General features: G+C 37.5%; 1 protein-coding gene and 2 long non-coding RNA genes across 4 annotated transcripts; all 3 read right to left on the minus strand.

The window, feature by feature from the left end:
- Window positions 1–18557: 18557 nt before the first annotated feature.
- Window positions 18558–19715, minus strand: LOC135152672 (uncharacterized). Its single transcript, XR_010292049.1, has 3 exons — window positions 19658–19715; window positions 19075–19215; window positions 18558–18968 (listed from the first exon to the last, which is right to left on the minus strand). It is a non-coding gene; the product is annotated as an uncharacterized LOC135152672 (long non-coding RNA).
- A 1704-nt stretch (window positions 19716–21419) lies between these two features.
- On the minus strand, window positions 21420–22088 carry LOC135152565 (uncharacterized). Its single transcript, XR_010291825.1, has 3 exons — window positions 21983–22088; window positions 21599–21678; window positions 21420–21517 (listed from the first exon to the last, which is right to left on the minus strand). It is a non-coding gene; the product is annotated as an uncharacterized LOC135152565 (long non-coding RNA).
- A 6-nt stretch (window positions 22089–22094) lies between these two features.
- LOC108221733 (uncharacterized) lies at window positions 22095–23083 on the minus strand. 2 transcript variants are annotated; one of them, XR_010291826.1, is made up of 4 exons: window positions 22813–23083; window positions 22674–22732; window positions 22450–22600; window positions 22095–22366 (listed from the first exon to the last, which is right to left on the minus strand). XR_010291826.1 is itself a non-coding variant. In XM_017395591.2 (4 exons), exons 1-4 carry the CDS (start codon window positions 22820–22822, stop codon window positions 22279–22281), a joined length of 249 nt encoding a protein of 82 aa, XP_017251080.2. In that variant the 5' UTR covers window positions 22823–23079; the 3' UTR covers window positions 22095–22278. The 2 variants fall into 2 exon arrangements, 1 of the variants encoding a protein (XP_017251080.2); XM_017395591.2 differs by having other exon boundaries at window positions 22509–22600; window positions 22813–23079.
- Between the last annotated feature and the right edge of the window lie 1434 nt (window positions 23084–24517).

The following is a 24517-nucleotide window of genomic DNA, read 5'->3' on the forward strand; positions in this document are numbered from 1 at the left end:
TTGCCAAGGTAAGCATACTAGTAAGTCACTTAGGTTGCACTTCACATGTAAGTCTTGGGAGGTGAGGCACAAGTGTGCCTTACTATTAATTTGTTAATTTGAGGTCAGTAGAGTATAGTTAGGAGGTATTGGTCTTAGACCTTATGTGCTACTTGATTAAATGCTTAAGTGACTTAGGTGTAGTTAGAGATTCCTAAGTAATAATAGTTAAATGATAAAGTGCCATGCTTTACTTGTTATGTGCATTACTTGATGATCATGTTACTTGTTCTGATTAAGTTTAAGTGTATACTTTATATATATGTATATATTTATTTATATATATATATATATTTATACGCGAAGGGGTAGTTAGTGACGAGGATACTATTAATTATAGGTGCAAGTAGGAGGCCAGGCAAGGAACCTCTAGAAGCATCTATTCAGGAGTCTAGTAAGCTTTATCCAGGCAAGTGAAACTCTTCCTTTATACTTGCTTTATGATTGTATACCCTGCGAACGCTGAATTTCTGTTATTTAGGGTTGAATTACCTTATCACCCCTCATGATTATCACTTTGGATTCCAATAATACCCTTAACACTTGAAGTACCTTTTTCATATGTTATGACCCTACACCCACATGATTATACTCCAATAGTCCTTGATGAATAATGAGAACTTTATACCCCGCATTAACCTGAATTATCTCATTGGAACCCTGTTCTTAATAACATCCTTTACTTTTAAAAGATCACTTGTATTTTGAAAACATCCTTGCTTATAACTTGTCTTTGATCAAGACCCCTTTTTGAAAATGATTTGATTTGAAAATGACCTTAAAAGGTATTGGATAATAATTTTATATTAAGACTGAGGCGCCAGTCTATTATTGCAGCATCAGTAGCGGGGAGCCTGATGTCTGTTTATGGCCAATGTGTGCCGAGGATCCTCCCTGGTTGAATCACTTTATGTGGTTCGGAGCTTGGTGTGGGCTGATCACCCCTCAATGCTCGTAGCGCTGTGTGTTTCCAATTCCAATAAATTTTTCCCACATTGCACCTTTACTTGTGTTTATACCTTGTGATATCTATTGTTGCTTTTGCACTTGATTATATTGCATATTGTGAACTGTTTTATTTACTGCTTTCACTTGCTGAGCTTTATGCTCATATATATTGTTGTTGTTATAACCCTTCAGTGAAACCCGAGAATGGCCCGATTCAAGCAGACCGCTCGTAAGACCACCTCAGGCAACGGGATTGCTTTCCGCCGTATGATGGGACAGGTTGGGAACTCGTAGTTCCCTAGTTAATTTCTTTTAAGTTTTTGGGATTTAAAAACTGTAGTATGACTTAGACTTAATTTGGATTTCTATTTGGGATTGTAATAACTTTAGATGTTGTTCATACTCATTCCTGGTGATTCCGGGATTGTGGATTTAGATTGGTAGTTTAATCCTTTATAACTCTGTAGTTTAATTATATATATCGATATGCATGCTTTAGTCGGTGGTTTAAGTTGGGTCCGTCACAGTTGGTATCAGAGCCAGGTTTGAGTCACTGAACAACATAGGATAAATGGATATAAGATAGGATTTAGAAGTTAAGATGAACTTAGATCATGTGGGACTTGGGGCGTTAGAATCTTTTAAGTTTTCTCACCCTTTTTACTATAACCGCGTATATATATATATATATAACTATTGGCAGGCATCGTCATCTTCTAGTCCCGGATTCCCGGCTACTGTTCCGTTCCCGCTTTACGAGCAGATGGTGAGGCTTACTGACCGACTCGAGGGCCAGAACACGATTCTCCAGCATCGGATTGACCAGCTGTACCGTGAGGACTTTGATGATGAGGGCAACCGTCCCCGTTTGATTGCTAGGGTCGAGGAGATCATTCGCATGGCCGAGGACCGTTTGGCAGCTATTCCACCCTACCGCGAGCGCGAGAGCCGTATCACTTTGACCGCCATTACTGACGAGCTCCGCCGTGTGATTAGCAGTCTCCGTGAGCCAGTTGCCAGTCCACCAGCTTCACCAGCATCATCCCCATCTCCCTAGACTATTCCTTAGTCTATTTATCTCTGTTATCATGTTATCCGTACTTTGACTTTCCATTTCGTACTTGTACCCCCGGATTGTTTCGGGAAGACTTTTATTTGCACTTTATTTCCGTTCGTACTGTTCCGTACTTATCATTTGGATTAATGTTTAATCTCGCACTTTGACCTTTTATCTCATTTTTCTATTATATTGTTATACCATGCTTAGATAGAATTGCCATGTTAAACCCTTTTGAACTTGATTATACTTGAACTTTTCTAATATATCATGAACATGACCTTGACCGAATGATTATACATTTGCAATACGATACTTTAAACTCTAATAATACACACACATACCATGATGCCTTAATAACCATAGTGAACCGTTACCATGTCAATAACTCTTGAATAATACCTTTGTACCCAATGTTCTCCTTTGATATAACTTGTATGCATATATTGAACTGCAATTAAGCTTTTCTTGTCTACATTCAGAATCATGCCTCCCCGAAGAACCCGCAACACCAACAATGAAAATACTGAAGAACCACCACCAACCTTGGCTCAACTTATGCAACTTCTTCACCAACAATCTGTCACCCTTGCTCAACAACAACAATTACTTCAACAACAACTCCAGCAACAACAACAAGCACCACCACCACCTACTACTTTCAAATCTTTCCAAGCTGTGAAACCACCCGAGTTCCGAGGAACTCAAGACCCTGTTGAAGCTCAATCCTGGCTAAAGGAGATGGAGAAGGCTTTCACTTTGGCTGTTGTAACCGATGATAAGAAAGTCGAATATGCCTCCTATTTTCTGAAAGACGAAGCGAACTATTGGTGGGAGTCAGCCCGTGCTTTAGAAGAAGGTGAGGTTATTGCTTGGGATAGGTTTAAGAAGATCTTTTTGGACAAATACTTTCCGAGGTATATGCAAACTCAGATGGAGTTGAAGTTCTTTGAATTGAAGCAAGAGGGAATGACTGTTGGAGAGTATGAAAAGAAATTTACAGAATTGGCAAGATTCGTGGGAGATTATGTGGACACGGACGAGAAAAGGGCAAAGAGATTTCAACAAGGACTGAAGCCTTGGCTACGAAGCAGAGTGGCTGCTTTTGAATTGGCCACATATGCTGAAGTGGTCCAGAAGGCAATGGTAATTGAAGGAGAAAGTGATCAGAACCAGAAGGAGAAGGATAACAAGAAGAGGAAGTTTGTAAGTAAAGGTGAAGGTTCGGCCCAAGGGAGCCAAAGTGGAAAGAATTTCAAGAAGTTTGGGTTTCAGAATCAAGGAGGTCCCCGAGGATTCAAGAAAGGTGATAACAGGAACGTGAAGAAGATTCAAGGACCGAGTGGTCAAAGGAGTCAACAAGCAAATTCAGAATGCAAGTTCTGCAACAAGAAACACACGGGAAGTTGTAATAAGGCTGATATTGTCTGTTTCAAGTGCAACTCGAAGGGTCATTATGCGAACGAGTGCCAGAACCCGAAGCCTTCTGTTACATGTTTCAAGTGTGGAAAGACCGGTCATATGTCAAGGGATTGTAAAGCTCCTGGAACCAGCAAGTTGATGCAGTTGGCAGCTACACCTTACAATCAAGGAATGACATCTTCTGCTCCGATTCTGCAATTACCTTCTACTCAAGTTTTTGAGTCTGCAACTCCTGTTTTCCATCCCTCTTATCCGGCTCAAGCAAGGACATTCAACATGAATATCAAGGATGCTGTTCAGAGTTCTGAGGTTGTGGCAGGTACGCTTTCTGTCAACAACATCCATGCTAAAGTGCTATTTGATTCTGGAGCTACTAGATCTTTCATATCTGAATCTTTTGTTGGCAAGTTGAATTGTGAAACTGAACCTTTAGCTGAACCCTTATCTATCATTGTTGCTAATCAAGAACAAGTATGTGTTAGAAGTATTTGCCCCCGGTGTACTATAGAGATCTCTGGCTTTAGTTTTCCTGCTTCCCTTATACCTTTTCGATTAGGAGAATTTGATGTTATATTAGGTATGGATTGGTTAGCAGAAAATGGTGCTCAAATAGATTGTAAGAAGAAGAAGATAATTCTTAAGTCTCCTCAAGGCAAGAAAGTAGAGTTTAAAGGGCAGAAACAAGCTAAGACATTCTTGACGATAATTGAAGCTAAGAAGTTGTTAAGGCAAGGTTGTGAAGGTTATTTGGCTCATGTAGTTGATAGATCTAAAGAGACGCCGAATATAGAGAGCATTCCGATAGTTAATGAATTTCTTGATGTATTTCCTGACGATCTTCCTGGTTTGCCTCCCGACCGTCAAATTGAGTTTTCTATTGACTTAGCACCCGGCACGGAACCAGTTTCAAAGCAACCATATCGAATGGCACCGGCAGAAATGAAGGAGTTGGCCAAGCAATTGCAAGAACTGTTAGACAAAGGAGTTATAAGGCCGAGTGTATCCCCGTGGGGAGCTCCAGTTCTTTTTGTGAAGAAAAAGGACGGAAGCATGAGATTGTGCATCGACTATAGAGAATTGAACAAGTTGACAATCAAGAATAGGTATCCTTTGCCTCGAATCGACGACTTATTTGATCAACTCAAAGGAGCAACTTACTTCTCGAAGATTGACTTGCGTTCGGGATATCACCAATTGAAGATTAAGTCCGAGGACATCCCAAAGACAGCTTTCAGAACTCGGTATGGGCATTACGAGTTTCTAGTTATGGCATTCGGATTGACAAACGCACCAGCCGCCTTCATGGATTTGATGAACCGTGTATTCAAGAAGTATTTAGACAAGTTCGTCATTGTATTCATCGACGATATTCTCATATATTCGAAGTCTGAAGAAGAACATGCTGAACACCTGAGGATAGCTTTGGAAACTTTAAGGAAGGAGAAGCTGTATGCAAAGTTCTCTAAATGCGAATTTTGGCTACGAGAAGTGCAGTTCTTAGGGCATATTGTTGGAAGCGAAGGAATTCGAGTGGATCCAGCAAAGATAGAAGCTGTGATGAATTGGGAGAGGCTAAAGACCCCAACTGAAGTTAGAAGTTTCATGGGATTGGCCGGATATTATCGAAGGTTTGTGAAAGATTTCTCGAAGATTGCAGTACCGTTGACAAGATTGACTCGGAAGAACGAGAAGTTTGAATGGACCGACAAATGTGAAAAGAGCTTTCAAGAGTTGAAACAAAGATTAGTCACCGCTCCAGTTCTAGCTTTGCCAGATGATCAAGGAGATTTTGTTATCTACAGTGATGCGTCGTATAAAGGATTAGGTTGTGTCTTAATGCAACACGGGAAAGTGATAGCCTACGCGTCAAGGCAACTCAAGCCACACGAACAAAGATATCCGACTCATGATTTGGAATTGGCAGCAATCGTGTTTGCTTTGAAGCTTTGGAGACACTATCTTTATGGCGAGAAGTGTGAAATATTCACGGATCACAAAAGCTTGAAGTACATTTTCACGCAAAAAGAGTTGAACATGAGGCAGCGAAGATGGTTGGAATTGATTAAAGACTACGACTGCACGATTAGTTATCATCCCGGAAAGGCGAACGTGGTAGCAGATGCGTTAAGTCGCAAAGAAAGGTTGAATATGTTGACTATGGCTCAAGAACTATCACAAGAATTCGAGAAGATGGGAATTGAAATTCGAGCTCCAAGTGCACCTACAGAAATGATTTGTACCATGACTTTTCAGCCTGAATTGATGGAGAAGATAAAGAAATGCCAAGAAGAAGTGATGAATGAAAAGATCAATGAGTTGACCGGAGAAGAGATTTGTACTCAGAAAGACAATCAAGGAATCTTGAGATTTTCATCAAGAATTTGGATACCAAATGTGGAAGAATTGAAGAATGAAATTTTGAAGGATGCTCACAATTCAGAATTTTCTATTCACCCCGGAAGCACAAAAATGTACCAAGATTTGAAGCAAAACTTTTGGTGGCCAGACATGAAGAAAGAAATTGCTCAGTGGATCAGTAAATGCTACACTTGTCAAAGAGTAAAAGCTGAACATCAGAAGCCAAGTGGGTTGATACAGCCTTTAGAGATACCAGAATGGAAGTGGGAGCACATTGCAATGGACTTCATAGTTGGATTGCCAAGGACGAAATCTAATCATGATGCTATTTGGGTAATCATTGATCGGTTGACCAAGTCGGCTCATTTTCTGCCAATTAACGAGAGATTTTCAATGGATAAGCTAATTCATATGTATTTGAAAGAGATTGTTACTCGTCATGGAGTTCCAGTATCTATTGTGTCAGATCGAGACCCCCGTTTTAACTCTAGATTTTGGAAGCAATTTCAAGAACATTTGGGAACCCGACTCAAGATGAGTACTGCTTATCATCCACAAACAGACGGACAAAGCGAGCGTACAATTCAAACTATCGAAGACATGTTAAGGTCTTGTGCTTTGGACTTCAAAGGAAATTGGGACGAGCATTTGCCTTTGGTTGAGTTTTCGTATAATAACAGTTATCATGCCAGCATTGGAATGCCCCCGTACGAAGCTCTTTATGGAAGGAAGTGTAGATCTCCGATATATTGGGACGAAGTTGGAGAAAGGAAAGTAATTGGTCCAGAATTGATCCAGCAAACAAAAGAAGCAGTAGATGTGATTCGAAGTAGATTGATTGCAGCTCAAGATAGACAACGAAAGTATGCTGACCCGCACAGAAAGGATGTTGAGTATGAAATTGGAGAAGCAGTTCTGTTAAAAGTGTCACCCTGGAAAGGAATAGCAAGATTTGGAAAGAAAGGGAAACTGAGTCCAAGATTCATTGGTCCTTTTGAAATTCTAAGCAAAATTGGGAAAGTGGCGTACGAACTAGCCTTACCGCCTCAAATGCAGCACGTTCACAATGTTTTCCATGTCTCATTGCTTAAGAAGTTCAACCCCGACACCAAGTGCATTATAGAGAATGAACCAGTTGAAATAGAGCCCGATTTGTCTTATATCGAGCAACCGGTTAGCATTCTAGATAGAAAGGATAAGGTGTTAAGGAATAAGATAGTTCCTTTAGTTAGAGTTTTGTGGAGGAATCCCAAGGTTGAAGAATCAACGTGGGAATTAGAAAGTGATATGTTAGATAAGTATCCTCATTTGTTTACTTAGATTCTGGGGTCAGAATCCTTTTAAGGGGGGAAGGATGTAACGCCTGTAATATTTGACTCATATATATATATTACAGTATTTCATTTTGGTGATATATGAAATTTCGTGTTTTAATTTCCAAATTATGTGAATTTGACTCTTTTGTCGTTACGTGACTTTCGTATATCGTTTAAATGTACTTGTACGACTTTTGGTGGATAATTCTCGCTACGCGATTAAATAATATTACTAGTTGCGACGGTTTTGACTTTATATTAATAAATGCGATCGTTGCCGTTACCCGATTAAATAATAGTAAAGATATATGCGACTTAGTGATATTTGATAAATTGCGAGTAGCCGATAAACTTTAACTTGTAAAATAGCGTTTAGTATATATATTCTTCTCGAGATTTTACGTGTATTATATTTGTGTTTTATATTAATGTGAAATGTGACTATTAGAGCTCTACTTGTAATATTTCTTTTAAAATTCATTTCTTGTCCAAAATTTGTGAAAACTATTTTATTAAACTTCTAAAATCTCATATTATTTGTGATATTAATTTCATGATTTATAGACTTGTACTTTATTTATTAAAACTCTTTCTTTTAATACTCTTTTAATCACACTTTTATTAATTAGCAAATGACTAGTGTGACCTTGCATGCAACTTTGACTAGCATTATGACCAAGGGTAAGACCGTACAATCACCTCACTTGACCATATAAGTTACCAATAAACCCTTGCATGCAAATCCACCTATACTTGTCAAAAGGATAGTCTTGTAATCTCTCAAACCCACTCACTCTTTTGGTCAAGTCAAGCCACATAAACCAAACAAAACTCACACTTTAACACACACAAACCCACACAAACTCTCTCCACTCTCCTCTCTTCTCTCCCTCTCTTTCTATTCGGCCGAAGCTCACCCCCATCCCCCTTCCACCATTTTTTCTTCATTTCTTCACAAAACCAAGCAAGGATCACTCTCCTCTAGCAATATCTTGTGAGCACTTTCAAGTTCAAGGTTAGTTTAGCTTTGCATGTTGAGTTTGGAGCCGAAATAGGGCCTTGGTTCCTATGAGCTTAGGGTCTCTATTTTGGTGGCTCCTAAAGATGAACTTGAGATGATTTTGGATGGGTTTACACCTCTATTTGACCAAGTCATACTCATGTTTCATCACATTCGGCCATGACTCTAAGGAAGAGCCGAATGTATGTATGTGGTCACTCGAAAATTTCATGGTTTTGGGAGTTGTTTCTTGAATTTTCGAAGGGTATTTGGTTGGGATGAGATTTTGGTGAATAATCAGCCCTTGCATGTCTATTCTCTTGATATTACAATGTGATTTAGAGCTATATTTGAGAGATTATAGTAATGCATGTTGAGTTATGTAAAAACCGAATATAAAGCTATGAATTTGAGTTTTGTATGTGATTTTTGAGTGATGCATGCCATGTTCTAAGTGTTAAAATGATAGTTTATGGTGTGTATGATGATATCTAGTAGTAATCAGTAGCCATTGTGTGGATACCATGATGTTACATTCGAAATTATGCATATATATATATGCCCCTGAAATTCTGCTCTGTTTTACCTCTATAAATGCCTCGGTCTTGTGCTTTTAAATGGTTAAATGTTGAGATATCTTGCCTTGGGTGACTAGTCAGTAGGTATATGTACATGGTAGAGTAGGATTTGTGGCTTGGTTTGTTGGTTCATGGAGTTTTGGAGGGTGTTAAGGTGGAAGGAGTCACACACACACAACATGGCAGATTTTTACACCTTAGAAAACTAGTGAAATGGAGGTGTCATGCTTAGGCCCTCATAGGCCCAAGTCTCCTGGAGGTAGGACTTGATGTATACAAGTCTCCAGTAGCTTTAGAAGTCATAAAAACAATCATTTACATAGATGCACACACACATTTCAGGGTACACCCCAGAACAGGGCACATTTGGGTCAATTGCACTTTTGTATGTTAAACACCTTGTCAATGAGGAGGCCCTCATGGGGCCTTGATTTAGATGAACTTAGGGAAGTATTAGGAAGCTATTTGAGTCATTGGATTGGGGTATTGAGTGAGTTTAGTGAGTGACAAGTGAGTAAGTTCATGGCAGTCCCCACAGCAGGGCAGGGTGCCCTGTGTCAACTTTGCATAGAGGCCCAAGGAGGCCTGAGCAAGGCATTAGTGTCATTCCAAGTGCACAACTTAGATTTAAGTCTTAAGTACCCAGTAGAGTCACAATTTCACCAAGGCACATAGTGTAAACACTTGTTTTTGCCTAAACCCCCAAGAGGTGCCAAACTGCCAAGGCAGAATGGTCACTTTGGTACACTAGTTTTTAAGGACCTATATAGGCAATGCCTTTGAGTCACACCACTTCATAACATTAGTTTAATATTGTGTCAACCTTTAGAAATTGGTTTGGAGTCAATACCCTTAGTGGAGATGCCTTATTTCCACTTAAGAACACAAGTGTCACACATGTAGTCACATTCTAGTACCAACTTAGGATGCATTGCATTTTAGTGTGTCATCAGTGAGGCCTTGACCTCATATTGATTCCATGAGTTAGTTTTAAGTCATATTAGAGAGTGCAAGTTAGTTTGAGTCAATTCACTTAGTGTAGATGCATTCTTTTACCAAGGCACCCAAGTGTTGCCAAGGTAAGCATACTAGTAAGTCACTTAGGTTGCACTTCACATGTAAGTCTTGGGAGGTGAGGCACAAGTGTGCCTTACTATTAATTTGTTAATTTGAGGTCAGTAGAGTATAGTTAGGAGGTATTGGTCTTAGACCTTATGTGCTACTTGATTAAATGCTTAAGTGACTTAGGTGTAGTTAGAGATTCCTAAGTAATAATAGTTAAATGATAAAGTGCCATGCTTTACTTGTTATGTGCATTACTTGATGATCATGTTACTTGTTCTGATTAAGTTTAAGTGTATACTTTATATATATGTATATATTTATTTATATATATATATATATTTATACGCGAAGGGGTAGTTAGTGACGAGGATACTATTAATTATAGGTGCAAGTAGGAGGCCAGGCAAGGAACCTCTAGAAGCATCTATTCAGGAGTCTAGTAAGCTTTATCCAGGCAAGTGAAACTCTTCCTTTATACTTGCTTTATGATTGTATACCCTGCGAACGCTGAATTTCTGTTATTTAGGGTTGAATTACCTTATCACCCCTCATGATTATCACTTTGGATTCCAATAATACCCTTAACACTTGAAGTACCTTTTTCATATGTTATGACCCTACACCCACATGATTATACTCCAATAGTCCTTGATGAATAATGAGAACTTTATACCCCGCATTAACCTGAATTATCTCATTGGAACCCTGTTCTTAATAACATCCTTTACTTTTAAAAGATCACTTGTATTTTGAAAACATCCTTGCTTATAACTTGTCTTTGATCAAGACCCCTTTTTGAAAATGATTTGATTTGAAAATGACCTTAAAAGGTATTGGATAATAATTTTATATTAAGACTGAGGCGCCAGTCTATTATTGCAGCATCAGTAGCGGGGAGCCTGATGTCTGTTTATGGCCAATGTGTGCCGAGGATCCTCCCTGGTTGAATCACTTTATGTGGTTCGGAGCTTGGTGTGGGCTGATCACCCCTCAATGCTCGTAGCGCTGTGTGTTTCCAATTCCAATAAATTTTTCCCACATTGCACCTTTACTTGTGTTTATACCTTGTGATATCTATTGTTGCTTTTGCACTTGATTATATTGCATATTGTGAACTGTTTTATTTACTGCTTTCACTTGCTGAGCTTTATGCTCATATATATTGTTGTTGTTATAACCCTTCAGTGAAACCCGAGAATGGCCTGATTCAAGCAGACCGCTCGTAAGACCACCTCAGGCAACGGGATTGCTTTCCGCCGTATGATGGGACAGGTTGGGAACTCGTAGTTCCCTAGTTAATTTCTTTTAAGTTTTTGGGATTTAAAAACTGTAGTATGACTTAGACTTAATTTGGATTTCTATTTGGGATTGTAATAACTTTAGATGTTGTTCATACTCATTCCTGGTGATTCCGGGATTGTGGATTTAGATTGGTAGTTTAATCCTTTATAACTCTGTAGTTTAATTATATATATCGATATGCATGCTTTAGTCGGTGGTTTAAGTTGGGTCCGTCACATATAAGGTAGACAAGAATAATTTATTTAAACTCTCAAGACATAGACAATAGGCATACTCTGATGGAGAAAGATATAAAGAGAACTAACCCCCTTTTTTTTTTTTTTTTTTTCAAGGACGCTTTTCAGTGTAAATGAATCACGACCTTTAAATATTATTTTGCAACAGTATTTCTCCAGTAATCAGAGATTGTGACTGGTCACCATAGATTATAAAATCTTGGCAATTACTTAATACCAGTAAGTGTTTGGGTCTTTCCAGTCACTGTCATATAGACATCTAAGATCTCAAAGGAGTACTATGCTTATTTGCAGGGGTATTTATATAGCATCAGAGTTTATAATCACTGTCTAATTTTCTGAGAGAGAATGCAAATTAGTCAGTCTCACTTATAATTAAGATATGTGAAGTAATAGAGTCTCAATGATATCAACATGCATATTGTGTAGAGTAGTAGCACAAAATTGAGATCAAGATTAAGGAACTGAACTGAGATTCATGATTACTAATTCATATCATGCTTCATAGTATCTTCACAGGTTTGTTTTCTCAGAGAAGTAAAAAAAATGAGATTATTAATCAAGATTCAGAGTTTACAAATATCAGAGAATATCGTCAGAGAATGACGATCAGAGAATATCGTCAGAGAATGACGATCAGAGAATATCGTCAGAGTATAGCACACAGAGTATATCAGCAGAGAATGTCATCAGATTTTAACAATCAGAGTATATCATGGCAAATGTGTAATACATATGGTAATTTGACAATTTAAATTTGAAAGATCTGACCATTATGTTTACTCAGTTCCTGATATCATTCCTAGCTCATTCACCAGTCTAGTAAAGGTTGCTTCACTTAGTGGTTTGGTGAATATGTCTGCTAGCTGCTGTTCAGTAGGGACAAAGTGAAGTTCAATGGTTCCTTCCTCCACATGCTCCCTTATAAAATGGTGTCTTATGCTGATGTGCTTTGTCAGAGAATGTTGAACTGGGTTTCCTGTCATAGCAATAGCACTTTGGTTATCACAATAAATAGGAATTTTAGAAAAGGATAACCCATAGTCCAACAGTTGATTCTTCATCCAAAGAATTTGAGCACAGCAGCTGCCTGCAGCTATATACTCTGATTCTGCTGTTGATGTTGAGATTGACTTTTGTTTCTTGCTATACCAAGAGACAAGTCTTTCACCCAGAAATTGACAACTCCCACTTGTGCTTTTCCTGTCAATTTTGCAACCTGCAAAATCTGCATCAGAGTATCCAATTAGACTAAAATCTGATTCTCTAGGATACCATAATCCCAATGATGTGGTACCCTTGAGATATCTGAATATCCTCTTTACTGCAATCAGATGAGGCTCTCTTGGATCTGCCTGAAATCTTGCACATAGACATGTTGCATACATAATGTCTGGTCTACTTGCAGTCAGATAAAGCAAAGATCCAATCATTCCTCTATAGTTTGTGATATCCACTGATGCACCAGTATCTTTGTCTAGTTTGGTTGCTGTTGCCATAGGAGTAGTTGCAGCTGAACTGTCTTGCATACCAAATTTCTTCAAAAGATTTCTGGTATACTTGGCTTGATTTATAAAAATCCCATCTTCAGTCTGTTTAACTTGTAAACCCAGAAAATAGCTGAGTTCCCCCATCATGCTCATTTGGTATCTAGACTGCATGAGCTTGGCAAATCTTTGACAGAGTTTAGCATTAGTGGAGCCAAAAATAATGTCATCAACATAGATTTGAACTAAAAGCAGATCATTACCATGATTCAAATAAAACAGGGTTTTATCTATGGTACCTCTAGTAAATCCACTTTCAAGAAGAAATTGAGCCAGAGTTTCATACCATGCCCTTGGAGCCTGCTTTAGTCCATAAAGTGCTTTGTCCAACCTGTAGACATAGTCTGGATGTTTTGGATCCACAAATCCTGGAGGTTGTTCAACATATACCTCTTCATCCAGTTTTCCATTTAGAAAAGCACTCTTGACATCCATCTGAAATACTTTGAATTTCTTGTGAGCAGCATAGGCCAGAAAGATTCTGATTGCCTCCAATCTTGCAACTGGAGCAAATGTCTCATCATAATCAATACCTTCCTGTTGTGAATACCCTTTTGCCACAAGCCTTGCTTTATTCCTTGTAATGACACCCTCACTATCAGTTTTATTTCTGAACACCCATTTTGTACCAACTATTGATCTGTCTTTAGGTCTTGGTACTAGGGTCCATACTTTGTTTCTCTCAAACTCATTTAGCTCCTCTTGCATTGCTTGAATCCAGTCAGCATCTTGAAGAGCTTCCTCCACTTTCTTAGGTTCAGTTTGTGACAGAAAGCAATGATGTAGACATTCATTTGCTGTAGCTGTCCTTGTTTGCACACCTGCTTCTGGATTGCCAATTATTAAATCAGGTGTGTGAGATTTTGTCCACTTCCTAGCATGTGGAAGTTGACCATTTTCATCATTGGATCCTCCCCCTTGATCCATGCTCTCCTGATTCTGTTGATTATTCTCTGTAGCTCCCCCTAAGTTTGTGCTATCAGAGTTTGAATCAGTATTCTCTGATGAGTTTGAGTCAGCATTCTCTGATGAGTCTTGGGTAGAGTCTGGAACATTCTGATGCTCCCCCTCAGCAATTGCTTCATCATTATGAACTTGTAAAGTTTCACCAGAGTTTGCTGTATTTTGGTCACAGTCAGAGTTTGACTGTTCATCAGAGTTTGTTGAATCAGAGAATATTTCTTCATTTTCAAAATGCAGTTCTTCATGATCATCCATATCTGCTAAGCCCATGATTCTTTTGTCATCAAATGACACATGTATGGATTCCATGATCACCTCGGTTCTGAGGTTATAGACTCTGAAGGCCTTTGTTATCAGAGGATAACCTACAAAAATGCCTTCATCAGCTTTTAAATCAAACTTGGTAAGCTGTTCTGGATGAGTCTTCAATACAAAGCATTTGCACCCAAATATGTGAAAGTACTTCAGATTTGGCTTCTTTTTCTTCACCATCTCATATGGGGTCTTGCCATGCTTATTGATCAAGGTTGCATTTTGAGTGAAGCAAGCTGTTTGAACAGCTTCTGCCCAGAAATAAGTAGGCAATTTAGCCTCATCAAGCATAGTTCTAGCAGCTTCTATAAGAGTCCTGTTTTTCCTTTCAACTACACCATTTTGCTGTGGTGTACCAGGTGCAGAGAATTGTTGCACTACACCTCTTTCTTTGCAGAACTCTTCCATTGTTAGATTTCTGAACTCAGTTCCATTATCACTTCTTATGATCTTCACTTTGTCTTCAGATCCATGATCCAGTTGTTTCACATGATCCATCAGATGCAAGGCTGTTTCATCTTTAGAGTGAAGAAAATATACCCAAGTGTATCTGGTATACTCATCAACAATGACAAGAGCATATTTCTTCCTTGCAATGGATGGTACATTGACTGGTCCAAATAGATCAACATGTAGAAGATAATATGGTTTCTTTATTGAGAATTCAGTCTTACTCTTGAAAGATTTCTTTCTCTGCTTGGCCTTTTGACATGAATCACATAATCCATCAGATGTGAGTAGTGATTCAGGGAGTCCTCTCACAAGCTTTTTCTTTATAAGCTCATTTATGGAATTGAAATTCAGGTGTGAGAGCTTCTTATGCCATTTCCAACTTTCTTCTGCAGAGATCCTTGTAGACAAGCAAATTGCTTTTCCTTCAGAGTTTGTAGGCAAGTGGATTTCATAAATATTCCCATGTCTGTGAGCAGTTACTGCCACTTTGCCTGTTGACTTGCTTACTATCTCACTGTGTTCTTCATAGAAATCAACATGATGTCCTCTGTCACAGATCTGACTGACAGAGAGTAAATTGTGTTTTAGCCCTTGAACAAGAGCTACATTTGATATGATGACATTTCCAAGATTGATGTTGCCATATCCCAGAGTCCTTCCTATGTTGCCATCTCCATAAGAAACACTTGGGCCAGCCTTCTCCACAAACTCTGATAGCAGGGCCTTATTTCCAGTCATGTGTCCTGAACATCCACTGTCCAAGACTAGAATGTTCTTCCTGTTGCCCTGCAATCACAAAGACCACTAATTGTTAGTTTTAAGGATCCAGACTTGCTTGGATCCCTTGGCCTTATTAAGTTTGTTAGCTTTTGCAGCGGTATTATTATCAGAGTTTGAGCTAACAGACTTTGCAACAGAGTTTGTACTAGAAACAGAGTTTGTAATTGCAGAGTTTTTATTAACCTTTAAAGAAGGTTTCAATTGATAATAATCATAATACAAACTATGATATTCTTTGCAAGTGTAAATAGAATGCCATAAACTACCACAATGAAAACATGGATCTTGTGGTTTATATCTAATACTACTTTTTCTAACTCCAGACTTTGTAGGTAAAGAGTTAATGTCCTTGTTCTTCCTGCAAAAATTAGCAAGATGATTAGTATTACCACAGTTATGGCATGTCTTCCTAGGTGCATTTGGAACAGGCATGTAGTTATTACTCTTGTCTATTCCAATCTTGCCATTTCTATTTTTCTTAGGCTCCCTGTTTTTATCATCAGTTTTTACCTCCTTAAGCTTATATTTAAGCTGTTTCTGAGTCATCAGTCCTATGTTAACCTGTTTGGGCTTATCAGATTTTAAATTGTTGTTAATCTCTGATTTTGATCTATTCTGTTTAGACTTAGAGGATTCAGCAACAAATTTAACAGGTTTAACCTTAGGTTTTTGAGTTTTAACAAACTCTGTCTTAGATGACTCAGCTTCTGAGTTATCATTGTAACCTAGTCCCTTTTTCCAGTTTCCACTACCTAAGATATCCTGAGTGGTTTTGCCTGAATTAGTCCATGTCTTAATGATCTCCCTTTCCTTAGTAAGTTCTGATTGAAGAGATGCATACCTCTTTGATAATTCATCTTTGACAATGACAGCATCATCTCTTTCTTTCTGAACTTCCAACATCTGAACTAATTCTTTTTCTAGAAAATCATTCCTTTTCTTTACACTCAGAGTTTCAGATTTTAATCTTTCATTTTCTAAAGTCTGATCTCTAAAGCTGATATGCAAAGTTTTAAGAAACAATCCTAACTCAGTTATATCTTCAGTATCAAAGGCAAGAGTAGAATGAGGTACCTTGGCAGGAGATTCAGAGTTGTTGTCAGTGTTTGCCATCAGAGCATAATTGACTTCTTCTTCTGAATCAGATGTATCTGTCCAGTTTCCTTTCTTGGTGATAAAGGCTTTTTCTTTTTCCTTCTTGGTTTTCTTGCATTCAGATGCAAAGTGTCCCTTTTCACCACAGTTGAAACAGGTATACTTGTCAGCTTTTCCAGCTTTTCCTTCTTTGCCCTCATTCTTCTTAAAGTTCTTCTTGTCATAAACTCTGTCAGAGTTTCTGTCTTTCCTTGAAAAACTTTTGCCTTTGTTGAACTTTTTGTAGGCCAACTTCTTGAAGCTTTTCACCATCAATGCTGCTAACTGCATCATCTCATCATCACTTTCTTCAGAGTCTGAGGGAACATCAGAGTTTGAGTCATCAGAGTTTGATGACTCAATATCAGACTTTGTGACATGAGCTTTTCCCTTGCTCTTAGCAGCTTCCTCTTGAACTTTCAGAGCAACAGACTTTGATTTTCCTCCATGTCGTTTGCTCCTTTGCTCCATCTCAAGTTCATGAGTCTTCAGTCTTCCATAAACATCATCAAGAGACATTTCTCCAAGATCAAGATTGTCTCTTATTGTAGTGACTTTCAAATCCCATTTTTCAGGAAGAGCTAGAAGGAATTTGAGGTTTGAATCTTCAAGATCATATTCCTTGTCCACCAGAGATAAGTCATTTAACAGTTTGACAAACCTGTCATACAGATCTGTCAGGGACTCACCAGATTTTGAGTCAAAGTGCTCATACTCCTGTGTAAGGATTGTTTTTCTGTTTTTCTTAATGGCCTGAGTTCCTTGACATCTGGTTTCCAGAGCATCCCAGATTTGTTTAGCAGTTTTGCACCCAATCACCCTATTAGACATTGCATTATCAAGGGCACTGTGCAACAGATGCTTCACCTTTGCATCTTTACTGATAGATGAGATGTCCTCTGGAGTATAATCTTTCTTTTCTTTTGGAACCATCTTTTGATGTTCATCTGCAATCCCAACAGAGAGCTTGGTGGGCATATGTGGTCCATCATAAATCCTGTCAAGGTATTCTGGATCAACAGAGTCTAAGAATATGATCATTCTTTCTTTCCAGACTGGATATTCAGATGCCTTAAGGATTGGAACTCTAAAGGATGAAGCTTGTGATTTTTCAGACATGATTGTGTTTAAGATCTCACTGTAGTAATCTTAACAGAGCTGGCTCTGATACCACTTGTTAGGTCCTATAAACTCACTATATAATATGATATAGTGATCACAATCTGTAACACAGTAAGACAATATGAGAGATTGAAATCAATAAACTCTTATATTCACAAAGCTTTGATGGTTACAAAAACTCTCTCAGTGATTTATATTGTATCACTAAGAGCTGCTAGGGTTCTAAACAATGTACTCGATAACTCAACTCATATAGAGTAACCCTAATCTGTGTTTATATAGACACAGTTACAAAATCAATCTCTGATTTGATATCCTATAAATCAGCTAATAAATCTATCAATCAAAGATTGCTCCAGTTTTCTGTTTAGTTTCCATAGCCAGCAAATCACTCCTCAGCTTCTATCCTTCCTTGAAGTATATCCGCTCCTGAGCTCTTTCCACGTGTAAACTCTGACGAGTCTTGACTATGTAAACTCTGATCAGACTTTATTAAAATCTGTCAGACTTTACTAAACTCTGATCAGCTTCTAGCTTAAACTCTGATGATTCCTGTTCTAAAACAAACTTTAAGAATATTAGTAATCATCAATTATATCTAACAGTGAATATCTGTCATAAATGATTAATAAAAAAGTATATTATATTTTTAAAAATAACATTATATTTTAATAAACTATTAAAAAAATATTTATTAAATATATTAAATTAATATAATATTATCAAATATAACTTATTATAATTTTTACTTGATGTATGTTTCATCTTATATCTTTTATATCTGGAATTCCTGCTACAAAATGAGATTGATTTTTGTTGTCAATATGTAAAACACTCGATTATCGTCTGTTACATAACAACCAATTCCATCCTAAATTATACGCACTCCTCCATATTTATTAATGTCAATATTTATTTTATATGGTATTAAGGTCGATATAATCCTTGAAAGGTTGAGCTTTACATTTGGGACGGTGCGGCAAGAACTTGGAGGCCTATTGTCAGGAAACAACCAGGGTCTTCTGTATCGATGTTGTTGTTTTGTTTCATTGGTACAATCACAAACCCAAAGGAAAGAATAGGAATACAGGATGGATCTTTCCCATTCATAGATAGCTCATAGATAGCTGAACATAGTCTACATCAAGGGTTGTGTAGGCAACCAGACTTTCGGATTCGTCGGTGCATCTTTCCTGCAGCATAAACTCAATGGTCTGTGATGAGTTGCTTGCTACCTCATGAGTAGATCAACATGATTAAACGTGGATGTTTTTTTTTTTAAAAATGAGCCCAATTAATTCAATGTCCATCACTTTGTACCACTGCTCTATCAAACCTAAAAAATTGGATACACTTTAAGAGAGTTGAACTACAATATATATTAAGCACAATGAGCCTCAGACGAATGCAATTTAAACAAAGGCATAGTACTTACTACTTACATTGATGCTAAGGAGAAAGATGCAATTTCGGGATGAGAGCCATTTGCAATGTGAGCCGCCTCATTAAGGGATTATAAGGACCTGTGCATCTTCACGGACACGCAAGTTTTGCACAGTTGGATCAAGCAAGTCATTTATCACCTGAAATTAAAACAATAAGTAGGAAAACTGAATTAATACGATTATGTCAGGATGAAGACTAAAGTTTATATAGTGAATAAGCGACCCATTATCATTTATATCATAAAAGTATAATGTCATGCTCTTGGCACAGGCTCTATGAGATGCTAGCATGCTTATAGATGCATTTAAACTTAACCAACTGTGTGACGTGGGCTGTTTATGGACTCAGATAAACCCGAATCGACACACAACAGATCATAATTGGTTTTCAGTTTCAGGTTTGGTTGTTACCAAAGCAGAACCGCGCCAACCCATTATCATTTCTACATGCCAAGTAGAATTCAGGTTTAGCCAAGCCACTTTTCTACAACACTTTATTGGTCTTCAGGGGGCTCACATTGCAAAAAAAATCGATTATGAACTTCCACAATTATAAAATTAGAGAAATGGGACAACTGACCTCATTATAGATTTCAAGATATGATACGCGAAGTAAGAACTCCCGTCCTGGTGTCTGGAGAAATAACAAAATTAGCAATCCTTGTAATTTGTAGTTAACCACAAATGAGTTATCTCATATGAGACTGAAATTGTTATAACAAAAATAAAATGAAAAAAAAGAGTGCTTCCACATCCATACAACATACTTATATCCACAAAATATTAATTTACTCAACACATATCATACCAAATTTCAGAAACTTCAAACTTCCTTTCTAATCTAAATGATGTGTGCTTGAGTAGTACCCATGAATACTATCCACAAAAACATGTACCAAAAAGATACATATGTAGTGTGGTATTAAATTATTTAGAAGCCAAAGTTTCTGATCAAATTATGAGTTCTGCAATAAATAATTCTGTTTTTCAGGTATTTGCTTTACCTTATGAAGTATATATTAACTAATTAGATTTTCGTATATATTCTACTGGCATCAACTTTTATAGATTGTAGGTAATATTAATGAATATCAAGTTTGCAGCTAATTATATAATGAGAAAGCTGCTCTGACTGATGGTAATTCAGGAGCTCTTGTTTCATTTTGTGGTGAGCAAGGAAGAGAAGATGCAATTACAGATCATAAAGAGCATGACTTGTCACAGGATGCAGAGGAATCTCAACCTGGTGGCAAAAAGTTGGATGAGATATTTCTTATTGACAATATGGTGGGATCAGAGGGAAAGGTTAGAATGAGGAACGTAACGGAAATGGAGGTGAATCCAGGTTCCAGGCTGGAAAATGTGTCCACCCCCTGCTAAATGTAGAAATCTCCTGTCCTCTTCTCCTTTCTAATCTTGAAGATATGCCACCAGGTTGCTCTAAAAATTAATATTCAGAACGAAAAATGAAGATATCTAATGAAAATGAAAATCAATTATGCTATAATCTAGTTTTTTTTGGTTTGGAAAAAGGTTATTTATAGGAGTACAAATATGCACGCACACAATACCTCTTATGAGGTTTGAGTATACCCTTGAGCTTAAGTACAGTAGAAGTGAGGGGTATAATGAAACTACAGGCTATCCTTTTAAAGGTTGAATATACCTATACTAAGGCACGGATGTTAGTCTCCAAGTTTAGTAGATTCTTATGAATGTTTGGAGGTAACTGGAGTTCAGAGGCAATCCACTGGAAAACTGAATGGTGATGGGATCACTGTTTTCACCCGAATAAGAAGCAGTTGTTTGAGGATCATAACTATTAGCATGCAAAGATAAGTTATTTTTGGTACTTATCTTCTCTCCTGAAAAAATGAGCAAAGACACACTGCATCGGTCATTAACAAATCAGAATCAAAAACAAAAAGGAAGAAGCGGTATTCAAACTCACCAGGACGTGCTGAAGAAAGAGATAGAGGACCCAAAGACGCGCTTACCACCTAGGCTATAGAAGTTTTATAGGACGGTCACGTCCATGCAATTGAATATGAAGGAACAGATTCAGACTTTCCGCCTTGATGTATAACCGCACTCTCAAATTTCATACATGACAATGTATACAATAATAGCTGTTGTAAAACCTTCCATGTGCAGAAAAAATCAAACTACCTGAAGGTGAGCAGTTGTCACATCCAACAGCCTGCGAAGTCACATTGACACACACATGGAAAAAGAGGTATGTGTTGCTGGTCATTTTGTCCTCGAGGAACCTAAAAAAAGCACAATGCAGAAGTTGAATACACAATAAGCTGCTCTGTGCATAACATAAGAAGAGGTTTACGCGTGGAACCTGATATCATAATGTTGGGATTGGAATTTTCAGTATCAGTATCTCTGTATTGCACATTAAATTCAGTTGGATGAACATATCGACGTTTCTCTACTAACAAAAAAAAAACACATATAAGCATCCGAAAAAGAAGCAAACAAAACCATCACTGAGATCCATGTCATACATTACCATTTTGTTTAGAATTCGGTGATACGGGTTCCAGAGGAACTCGCTTACGACCCCCAGAACAATAATATCAGATGTACATCCTACGATATGAAATGAAATGAGTTAAACACTGAACAAAACTGATGTATCCATATGCTTGGAAATGAATGCGAAAATAATTAAAAGTATGGTATTGATCCGGGCTAGAAATGTTCAGAAAAAACATGAAGAGTCAAAAGAGATGTTCAAAAACTAATCCCCAGTTTTCTATCACTAATTCACTACACAAATCTTTCTCAAATTCCTTGGACATGAAATCAACAGAAATCCTACTGAACACTCAAGACAATATAAATAAGGAATAGATCTATTAGTCAAACAAAAACGGATGAACAACACATATACCTTAATGAATTGATAAAGAACAAAGAGTGCGAGAAATGGAGAGCGCAATTTGACAGCAGGTATGGTGGCTCTTATATATCTGATATAGGATGTGTAATAACCGTCCACACGTCAGCAAATTAAATATAGTTCCACACTTTACTCACAATAATCAAGAAATAGATAAATTAAACTTAAAATCAAACAAAATAATGATAAGGGTCACTAACAATACAGATGCATCACTTAACTTTGAGCTGTCTAAATTAAAAAAATCAACATTATATTGAATGCATCAGAAAATAAGAACACGTGATCTAAAAATACCCGATGCCTGGCTTGAACCTATGGACCCCTTCTGTGTAATTCCGGTTGGACTTTGAGTCCCGAGCGTGTCTTGAAAACCTGTTATGTCTTAAGATTAAACATGGATAATAAGATATACAAACCTCAGTGATACGATTTATCCAGTAATAAGATTTTCAAACCTCAGTAATATATAGAGACTTCAAAGCCTTAAATATATTATTGGGTAGGGTAAGCTCACCAACAGGGCCATAGCCAGAAATTGTGATTAGAAGATGCCTGAGATTCATGCGTCCTGGGAATTCCGTGTGGCCGATGATCGTCTCCGTTGCGCTGACAACACAAAAAAGCAAACACTAAACGTGCATCCACGAAGACTCTAAAACTAACTTGTTTGTGTACTCACCATTTGTGACGGTCTGACAGACGAAGGAGAAACCTCACCTAATGGGATGCGTTTGCGACCTGCTCGAAAAAAAATGAACACCGATTAGAACTGGGCAACCTGCGGTAATTTAATACGACAACCACGCAAGTCTTCTAACCATTTTCCATGGACACTGTTTATGCTCTATCGAATGCAGTGTGATTAACCTAGGAGCCTCACACAAACTTCCATGGCTGGAACATGATGTAGTTAACGGCTCCTGAAAGTACGGAAAGAAGTAACCAAAGCTGGATTTCAAAAAAAGATGTGGGGGGATTTCAGAAAAGATGTGGAGCGCCCAAATGGTGTCGGATCCAAGCAGAATTTGTGCAGGCAGCAGTTCTTTTGTGAATCGGGTCAGTACCCGTTATTACTTGGATAATCCAAGATGCACGTGAGATAACTTTTAAGCCCCTGGGAAAAAAAAGAAGTAAGGGCAAAAAGAATAATTATCCATCCTGTTTGTATTCACAAATTAGGATTATATAGATATAGATATAGATATAGATTTGATTCGAGAAGTTGGATTGTTGTTTGTTGGGCCTGGTTTTTGTAAGATGAGGATTGTAAACATTTAGACGTAATGCGATTGTTACAGGGGCGATTTTGTGCTTTATAGTTTGGGCTTCGTTATTGTAAGGTTGGATCCAAGCCCGGTATTTGGATCAGAATGAGTTGGGATGGATATTTTGGTACTGAAATAGATATACGACCCTCTGTGCAACATTATACATTTGTCGTAGGGGAAGTGCTACTAACCAAGTAACCATACATCCAGATCCAGCCTCCGGGGCTGATGGGTCATCAATTATAACCGTGAGCTGAATGATAAAAAACAGAAATATCGTACATGCTCCACAAGCCCGAATACAAAGAAGTACTATTCATATTGCTATTTTCACGGGTCCACAAACTCACCTTGTCATGCATAAAACACAGCACAGCATCTTTTCTACATATTCGTGTGGCTTGAATCTACTTGACTTTTTTGATGAAGAATTGCATAACGATAATATATAATTGTCCATTTACAGACACTGTACAATGTAGTCGTTTTCTTTTTAAAGTAAAAATTGATAGCACATTTGTCTTAATGAAATGATATATATTATTTTTAATATAATAGTTTTAAAAAATTGACATAATAAAATGCGAAGTCAGTTATATTGCGATTGGAGGGTAAAAAAGTCCGCATAATGACAACACTGGTGTCCACAGATGTAAATACCGTGTAGTCATTTTCTTACAAAAGTAGAAATGGAATTCTAACATTGGATTTATTGATAAACACGACATTTTGTGGCAGAATAGATGTTTCGACTTGACACCTATCTCGCTGTAATGCAGTAGGTACAGGCGTAGAGCCCCTCATGGTTATGATAATTATTGGCGCTCCTCTAGCCTACACCGGTAGATTAGGACTCTTGTGTATATGTATGTATTTTATACTTTGTGTCACGAACGTACACATGATCACATTTTAAATGGATGATAAACTTTGCTTATATAAGTTGTAATCCCATTAATAATAATAATTTTTACCGTACATAACAAATTCTTTTTATAACAATCTCTCATCTATATATAAAATAATTGTCTGGGACAATTTCATGAACACACTAAAAAATTCATATATATGATAAATGAATTTGATTTAATTAGATATGAAATCAATCTATCGATCATAGTGACTGACAGTTGGGGGCGTGCAAGATAATTATATAATTTTTTGACCTGGTTTAATCAAGACTTAATTACCAAAAAAACTATATAACTATCATGTTTTTTTCAATTTAACCATAATAGTATATTTGTTGCAGAAT

Source organism: Daucus carota, chromosome 5, assembly GCF_001625215.2.
Source record: "Daucus carota subsp. sativus chromosome 5, DH1 v3.0, whole genome shotgun sequence".
Classification (NCBI taxonomy): Eukaryota; Viridiplantae; Streptophyta; class Magnoliopsida; order Apiales; family Apiaceae; genus Daucus; species Daucus carota.